The 9,245-nt window shown below is 50.8% G+C and overlaps 1 protein-coding gene across 1 annotated transcript; it reads left to right on the forward strand.

Annotated features, from left to right (window-relative positions):
* The first annotated feature begins 5,185 nt into the window (after window positions 1-5,185).
* On the forward strand, window positions 5,186-8,147 carry LOC127471176 (homeobox protein Hox-D1-like). The gene is made up of 2 exons (XM_051787865.1): window positions 5,186-5,594; window positions 5,738-8,147. The coding sequence occupies exons 1-2, from the start codon at window positions 5,186-5,188 to the stop codon at window positions 5,995-5,997; spliced, it is 669 nt and encodes a 222-aa protein (XP_051643825.1). The 3' UTR covers window positions 5,998-8,147.
* The last annotated feature ends 1,098 nt before the right edge of the window (window positions 8,148-9,245 follow it).

The raw sequence follows: 9,245 nt of genomic DNA on the forward strand, positions 1-9,245 counted from the left end.
AAAGACGGGGTCTGCAGACTTGGTTTCCAGTGGGGGAGGAGGAGGAGCATGCGTGAGGGGGAATCTTCTTGTAAATAAATTCACTTTCTTCTCCATGACTCTGGCAGAGGCGTCTTGTTTGTAATGCAATAGAAGTCTGTGATGATAACCTAATTATTAGAAGTAATGTTACTTTAGCGAGATCACTGGCATTTTTACAATGTTTGTACAAGCATCAGCAATCCAGAAGAGAAATACACTTTGGCACAAGCCAGACTTTTTCTTGGCCCATCATTTAAAACCCATAAATTATAAACAACCCCCTTTCACACTCAATAGGAACTTAGCTCCTTTGCAACAGCATCTGATGTGATGAACTCCAGTCACCTATTTAAAACACAACTACTCAGGCAAGGCCAGGCCTGGGTCTGATCTTACCCTCGCCTTTCTTTACAAATAGGAGCCATAGCACCCCTTCCTCTCCTTCCCTGTTCCCTCCATCTGCTCCAGACCCATAAAAGGGTCACTGAGTCAGGGCCTCTAAATGCTGGCAGTGCTGCTGCAGTGTTTGGGATAAGGAGCTGCTGACAGCACTGGTTGAGAGATGTCAGGAGTACACCAAGCTTCAGCGAGGCCATGCAGGTTCTCCTGTTCAGATTAGTGGGTTGGTTTGGCCTTTACGGTAACCCACTGTAATGGGTTTAATGGGTTTGCAGCAGTTTCCCTGCTGCAAAAAGAAGAGAGGCTTTGTGTTAGCTCCCTGAAGCCAGTGTGGGGCTGAGCTGCCCTTTTGCACCCTGTTTCTTTTGAGGGGGCCTCATCCGTGTCCCACTGTCTCTGGTCTGGTGAGCAGCACCAGGACAGGGGAACTTAGGCACAGCCAGGGGCTCCCAGGGATGCCACAGTCTTGTGTCATTTGTGTGGGGCTGGGAAAACAAAGCCAAATGTCTCCTGCTCCATTAGCAAGTGCTTCATGGTCAACCAATGCAGGTTCCCAGCCCTGGTCTCTGGGAAGGCCAGGGAGGGACTCCAGGGCATCCTACATGTCTGCCAATATGAGACCACACCTGGGTCACCCGGGGCTGCAAGCAACCTCGCTCAAAGGTGAAGAGGAGGCAGCTGGTTGCACACTGAGGAGGCAAGGACAGGCAGGGAGGAGGCTGGCTAAGAAAGAGGGAGCCTACCAGCACCCACTAGAAGTTCTCTGAATTACTTGGGGACCAGCTGGAGCATTGGAGCTGCATGGTAAGAATTCTGAAGGCAGGATCCACCACTGGGTTCTCTGCATCCCTTCAGCCCCATTAGAAGACCAGTGAAACAGCCTGCTGGTTGGTCCAGGCATGAAAGGGTCTACTTGACTAGGGGAAAAAACAGGGCAAAGGGTATGGTCTAGGGCAAAATGCTGGTCTACCATTGGGAAGGCGCCTTGCTCACAACTGTTGGCTGAGGAGGGAAGGAAGGAGCTGCAGGTTGTAATGCCCTCCTTCTATGTGCCAGCCTACCATGTGTGTCCAGTGGCCACACACAAACGGCAGCCTGGTGAAGGCACAGTGTGCTGCACGCTGGACAGGCCCAGACACCCAGCACTGCCACCGCAGACCTGCCTGGGAACAAAAGCTGGAGCCAGATGGGCAGCACAAAGGGGCTGGTGCTGCTGGGGCAATTAGGGCTGTGGTGGTTGGCTGGGCACCACATGATGACCTCTGCTTTTAAAAAGTGCATGATGAACTGGATCAGAGCTCCATTGGCTGCAGTCACGTTCCAGGGATTGAGTGGCAAGTTAATCCCTGAATGGGCAACGTCTCTCTGTTCCCCTATGAGAAGCAGCAGCGGGTAGCTGTGGTCCTTGCTGGGAGTGGGGCTGGCAGGGGAGTGAGGGGGCTGGCTCTATTAAAGGTCATCAATCACACAAAGAGCACTTTCTACTTGACAGTGGTTCCTCCTACTTCTGCTTGGGCCTGAGCCAGCTGGGACCTGAGCTGAAACCCCATCCAGCAGAAGCACAACCCAGCCAGCCCCAAGGCCTGAGAGCCATGGAGTAACATGGCAGGGCAGGACTGAGCCCCTTCATCGGGGCCTTTGGTGGTTTGTCTGTGTTAACAGGGCCACTGCTTAAACCTCCAGTATTTACTTACCTCTCTTCAGGATGCCCACCCACGCCCTAGCTGTCTCCACACCATGGATGTACATCCCCACGTACCACTGAGAACCGGCTTTTCCCCCACTGGTGGTGTTGTGGTAGCAGAGAGGCAAGGCTATGCTTGAACCTGACCTTCCAGGTCTGGGGGCTGGGGAGGGATATGTTCGATCTCCCGTTTGTTAGTTATTGTGACAAGTGCAGAGGGTGGAGTCTTGCTCCAGAGAGGAAAGGCAACATGTTCCAATCTCAAAGCAGTGTCTGTGGCTCAGGGCTGCCATTGCCTTCAACACACATACTGCTCAAGCAGCTTCTCTAAGGCATTGCTGGTAAGCGTCTGAAACCACCTAGGGCTTTTTAGTCAGCCTTTTTCCTATATCATGTCTTGGTTTCACAGTGGCTATCTCAGGCTTTCCAGTGGCCCACACTACCAGAAACATAGTGACACAAGGAATCATTTGGACCATTTTCCTCACAGAGGTTTTTGCCCCAGCAGCTCCCCTATCTAGTGCCATCACTCCACTGCTCACGCAGACATCCCTAAACCTCTCAGCCATTCTCAAATTGCCTTTGACAGCATCATGTTCTTCACACTCTTTTTAACCCACTTTTCTTCTTCCTCTTTCTGACTTCCACAGAGTCCTTCCTCTCTCCCATTAGACTCTTTGTAAAAAAACAACTGCAGTTGTTCTATTCTGTATCACTGGAACTTAGCTATTTAAGTCTGAACACTGTGAAATTCGGGAGTGTAGAAAAAGCCCTCCCTCAAAAGCCAGGACATCAACAAGAGATGTTTTGCCTGTATTTAGCCGCTGATTTCTGCTTTTGTCACCCTTGAAGAATCCTGCAAAAACAAACAGGTAATGAACAAGAAACTTGGTAACAGAATCCAGCTGGGTAAATGGAAAGATCATATGTTGGTGTGAACAGAGACAGCTCTTCTAGCATTTAAAACAGTCTTAGGTGTAACAAAACCAGTTGCATTCTGCAAACAGAAGACTCGAGTAAAGCAGCAGCCCTACTCTGGAGGCAATTCTCTTTCCTTCCCTGTGGGCAGGAGTTTTTACAGCAGGGGAGACTGAAGAGCAGAGATACTCTCCTGCATGGACATTCTTTCTCTGCTGAAGACAAAGCCTGCTGTTCCCTGGCTTCTGATTTTTCAGAAAATGACATTTTCCAAACTGCTCTGATTGCCATGGGTGTGTTGAGCAAGTTTGCATCATCCAGAATTCAACCTCTCAAAATGTATGTTTTCCAACAAGGTGTATTCGATTTAAACGGTTTTTCTATTTCATAGCTCTGAAAATGGAAATTTAGATGATAGTCCATTACTAGTGCAGCAGGGCACCACAGCCCATAAGAGTGAACAAGTCTGTGCCAGGAGAACACCTATCTTCAGGGTTTTGGGCTTTCAGTGACTGCTGTGTCTGTAAACTTGAAGTCTAACCTTAAAGCAGTAATCTGTATAGCCAGCCTTTGCACTGGAACAGTTGTTTTATAGTAGATGGGCAATAAGCTGGGGAGATAGAAGACCATGTTGCTGGTCAGAGCCCATATGCAGGGAAATGCTACTGTATCCTTGCAGGCTTGTGTATGCCTGTCCCAGAGATGTGTCCTCTCAGGGCCCCTGCAGGAAAAAAACCCAATCAGACCTGCTCTGAATCATCAACTAGGTGTAATGGTGGGGCATCTGGGGCTGAGCTGCAGAGCACAAGTCTCTATAGGAAAGAGTTGAGGCTGAGTCAGTGAAATGGTCTGATTATGTCTCCCCATGGTGTCCCTTCCCTGTCATCAGCCTAGCCCTCTGAAATCTGCAGAAAACCCAACAGAATTTTTCCTCCTCCGGGGATTCTGGCTGCCTTTGAGTGGTTGGCACCATGGCACCATGTTTAGTCCTCACAAAATTTGTGGCCTCTTCCTGACCACAGTAAATAGCATTTTGGCTGAGAACTTGTAGCTGTTGAGTGGAAGGCACTGGATGATGGATGAAGGCATTTAAATTTCTTGCGTTTATTTAGAAATAAAATAGTTTTTAAAATAAAATACAACCCTTGCATTTCCCAGCTGAGACCACATCCACTTCTTAAGAATTAGAAGGTTGCCTGTCTAATTTCAAGCAAAATGATAGCCCTTCTTCATGTTGTCTGTCCAGTTCCAAGTCACCGAAGGCCAAGCGTGCTCGGGCCAGCACATCCTTTTCTGTTCTGAACTGCACTGACACGTGGTTATCAGTTGAGGTGTTGGATGAAACCCATCATTATCCAAATCAAACATAAATGTGGCTCAGACTGGATGATCAAGTGTCACTTGGAGACATCTAGGGAAAGACAATCACTTTTAGAGTCCAGGTTTCACCTCCTCCACCTCGTTCCTGTTTCTTGCCACTCCGTAGGGATGAAAACCAAGAGAGAGCGCGTTTGGCTGGGCAGTGTAACTTGATTCGCTCTCTGCCAGCTGCAAACACTCAGTAAACAATGCCGAATTGTCAAGGGAAAAATGAAAGTCCATTAATGGGGTGAGCCCGGGGATTCACTTTTGGGAGGCTGCAGAGCACTTATCTGATGGAGTGAGACCATTAAGTGCCATGAGGTGCAACAACAACCCCTCCAAGCGCCTCAGCCTCAGAGTCTGGACAGCCTGGGTGTGCCTCCGCACGCTGCCGCTCCCCGGGGCCGCGTGGGCTCCCGTGGGAGCCTCCAGGAGCCTGGCCGGCAGCAGGGCAAGAGGCAGACCTAGCCGTGGAGGGAAGCCCAGGTTGCAGAAAAGCGCCACCTCCAAACTCCCGGCAAACGTTCCAAGTGCGCGGCGACTCCATCGGCTCCAGAGGAAGCGGCTTGTCCCAGGGGGATCCCGGGAGTGCTCGGGGGACTGCCCACCTGAGCCCCGCGTCGGCCCTGGGCAGCCAGGCGTGGGCAGGGGAGCCGGCGGAGCCCGGGACCCCCGGTGCGGGCTCCCCCCGCCGGGCTCCCATTGGCCGCGGGGCGGGACGTGCCGCCCCGCTCCCGGCCCTATATTAGGGCAATATTACCCCGGCGGGCAGGTGTGGGGAGCGGCGTTGCCCCGCGGGCCATGGACCTGGGGTACTTTGCCCTCGCCTTTCCGCCGGGGCTGTGCCGCGGGGCCCCGTACCCGCAGCGAGGGGACGACGCCTCCCTGGGGCTGGGCACCACGGCCAGCGCCGCGCCCCCCCTGCAGGCGGCGGGGTACGCGGCCGCCCCCGCGGCGGCGCCGGGTCCCGGCTGCCGGCCGTCCCGCGGAGCCGGACCGCCGGGATACGCCACGTCCATCCTTCCCGAGAGCGGCCGCTCGCCGCCGCAGGACTCCGCCTGCCCCTGCCCCTGCCTCGGCGGGGGGCTGCGGGGCATCTCGCCCTGCCCCTGGACCGCCCCCGCGCCCGGCTCCCCGGCCCCCGCGGCGGCCCCGGCGGGGCCCCGCACCTTCGAGTGGATGCGAACGAAGCGGAGCCCGCCCAGGAGAAGTGAGTGGGGCTGCGGCGAGCGGGCGGGGACTGCTCCCATCCCGGCTCCCCTCTACCCCTCTCCCGCCTCGGCCCCGACACCCGCCCCGCTCCCTCCCCCTGCCTGTGCCCCCGCTGAAGCGCGGTGTTTTTCGGCGTTGCAGGCGGCGCGGCGCCGTGCGGGGGGGAACCTCCCGCCTGCCCCGCACGCACCAGCTTCAGCACCCGGCAGCTCACGGAGCTGGAGAAGGAGTTTCACTTCAGCCGGTACCTGTCGCGGGCCCGCCGCCTCGAGGTGGCCCGCTCGCTGCGCCTCCGCGACGCCCAGGTGAAGGTCTGGTTCCAGAACCGCCGCATGAAGCAGAAGAAGCGGGAGCGGGAGGCGCGGGCCGCCCCCGCCGCTGCCCCGGGTGGCCCCGCCTGAGCCGCCGCCGCTCCCCACGGAGGGACCCCCGGGGGCGTCGGGGCTGGGCTGAAACCTGCGGCCGGCGCGGCACACGGTCCTTTCGTGCGGGACCGCGGCGGTGCAGCTCTGCTGCTTTTTTTCTGTTGCAACTTTATGTATAGTTTTATTTACCAGGATTCAGGGAAAGGTGTCTCGGTCCGGGCCGGAGCAGTGGGCGGACGCCTCGGGGAGATAGAGGGGAAGGTTCGCTCCCCCGGGCAAAGCAGCGAGCGGCTCCGCCAACTCCACTAGGTGCACAGGGAACTGTCCCACGCTCCTGACCCCTTCTTCGTTTTGCATTTAAAAAGAGAGATTCCTAGGCTCAGACAGAGTTGGTGCAAAAGAAGGGAAAAAAACCCTAGAAGCAGAGGGGAGCAGGAAACTTCCTCTCACGGGAGGGGGCAGGGATGGCCACAGCTACCAGTATGAGTCCAAGATCACCTTTCGAAAAAAGTGTCCTTGTCTTCTGCCCTGCCCTTCGCAAAATTGCTGCAAAAAAGACTTTATGCTTGTATTTAGTCCTCATTCATTTTCCCCGATGTGCCTGATTTAGTAAAAAAATCTGTTTAATAACTGTTGGGGAAAATTTTAAAAGAAAAAAAGTCTTAGGAGGAGCACCTCATGCCATTCGAACTACAGAGGTGCTGTGATTTTCCTTGCAGAGGCTCTGGGAGGCCTGGGACTGGCCAGCAGCCGCTCTGCTGACTCCCAGCACCTCTCACATGTGTTCAGGCAAGAACAAGACAATATAAAGCCTCTTACAATGTCTAGAGCCAGATTCTCAGTTCATCCAGCTTTCTCAGGCTTCATTGTATTTTATGGTTAACAAAATGCACTCTGTTAAATCAGTTTACAACAAATCTTACCACATACAAAACCTCAAGGCCTGTTAAAGTGCAGGAAGATGCTTGGGTTTGACCACAGACTTCTGCCAGCAAAAGACCGAGAGGATTCCTAGGTCTTTTACTTGGATACTTGTTCAAAAAAGATTGGCAATGACTGATTACCTCATACAAGTGCAAAATTCACCAGTGATCCTCACTTCTCCTGAGTTCATATTTCACAGAGCTAAAATAATAGTATCAAAGTAGACAAAGGAGCCACATTTAGACTTTTTTTCCCATCTGTGACTGAGAATGCGTAACAACAATGTGGAGAGTAATGACATCTGGATTTATGTGAGGGTGGTTTTATTTATTTGTGGACAAGTCTTTTATTTTGGACAAGTCTCTCTTTCCTCAGGACTTCTGCTGAGTGTTGGAATTGGGGGTGAAGAACAAATTATAGCAGCAGGGGAGATGGACCTCAAGGGCACCTGTGAGATGCACTGGGTCCCTGTCTGGAAGCCAGCACCAGACACCAACAGCTGTTTATCTTTGTTGGATGCTTGATGGGTAAAAGGAACACAGAGAGAAGATGAAGATGGATGTCTCAAGTCAGAAAGTCTGCAATGTGGGGGATACTTACACTGTGTAATGCTTTCTTTTCCCTCATGCACCCTTTCGCTTACAGGCTTCCTTACGAAGACTTCTCTTTTGCCAAGGGACTGGAGAGCCACTGCTGACGGCAGCTTCAGCAGAGGTTGGTGGGAGCCCTGGGAAACTGCTCCCAAAAGCCGGGCAGACAAGTTGTGATGATGTTGTGCCGGCAGGTCCACAGCTGAGTGGGGTCAGGAGGCCTCCTAGGCAAGGAGATGGGTGCCCCCCCCAGTGAACATCTGAGAGAAGGAAGTTCCCAAGACAAAAGTGTTTGGGTACACATCATATCCTGACTGTACCGGGAAAGGGCAGTAACGCTAGAGGCTTACGGTTTTGCATGCACACAGGGACATTTTCTTTCTGTCCATAGTGTTTCAGTTCATGTCCCTTGGGCTGATTCACTTCATGGGATAGCCCTGAAAAATTCTCAGGACTGAAGTACTTGTGTTAAACTAGTTGCAACCAAAATATGTGGTTTGCAGGTCTTCACTGAAGTAATGACACCAAACAAGCATTTATACTGCAGGCTGATCATTCATTAAAAACCAGGAAATAAAATTTCTGCCGCCCTTTTTCTTTTTTTGAGATGATGGTGTTTATAGCAGAATAAAGTCTGTTAAAATTCATGAAAATTCAAGTAAATCAAATTTGTTTTGCAAGCTGAATATTAAAAGCAAATAAACTACTAACCAACCCTTTTCAGCTGTTTTTAAGGTACGTTTTTACCAACTCTTCTGTTACTGCTCTGGGTTTTTATACTACAAATAAGCATAGACACGTACCCAAAATGACTCATCTTTCTCAGAGCATATGTTTCATGTGCAAACTTCAGAAAACAGCTGTATTTTCAGTTGCCTCCAAATTTGTCACGTCTGTGGGGTTTTTGGTTTGTCTTCCTTTGATTTTCCTAATGATTTTGACATTTGTGCTAGGCACTTTAGGCCAGAGGAATGGTTCCTACACTGCTGACATGCTCCTGCACTACCAGCATTGAAAGAAAGGTTCTCATTGATTTCAGTGGTGTTAGATCAGGCCATTAGAGCACATTAAGTCTTTCATAATGAATGTTTTCATGACATATATTTTCCTGAATAAATAAATACATGTGCCGGCCTTGTAGCAGTGCACAGTTCTGTATCCATCAAAGTGACATAGACTGAATATATAGAGATTTACTTGCAAATTGAGATGAAACCTTGCAACTCTTTTATGTCTGAATCAATTTGCTGGTATGAACACAACAATATTCTATCCTAAGAACTGGTACTTAGTATTAAGTGTAATTTCCGCTCACGTGAAGGGCCAGTGTAATAGGATCTTTCTTCTTCACAAACAGTTTTAGCTGTATGAGGATTAGATATTGCTGCTCTGCACCATTCTGTCAGCAAGCAAGCCAGAGGAAGGAGCTAATGCAAGTCACGTGCCAATTCCTGAATAATTAAATAAAAATGCCTGGGATATATATGGATGCACAAATGAGACAAATAAATGATAGATAAGGTCTAAGATTCACTAGTTTAACATTAATCCCAAGAGTTGTGTCTCACATATGCTCAATTTGATGCCTAGCAGTTGGGAACAGGTTTTAGATTAAGCAGATAGAGGTAAGAGCACAAGCTGCAGTTTTTACTGCAATCAGAACAAAATATTCCAGACTTGCCTCAATAGATACCCACCACCATATAATTTATCAAAAATTATGTAAATACTATTTCCTGGCCTTGTTTTCCCTCAAACATGATCAGAAGC

This window comes from Manacus candei, unplaced genomic scaffold (assembly GCF_025592945.1).
Source record: "Manacus candei isolate 608988 ecotype Guabito, Panama unplaced genomic scaffold, ASM2559294v1 h1tg000023l, whole genome shotgun sequence".
In the NCBI taxonomy this organism is placed as follows: Eukaryota; Metazoa; Chordata; class Aves; order Passeriformes; family Pipridae; genus Manacus; species Manacus candei.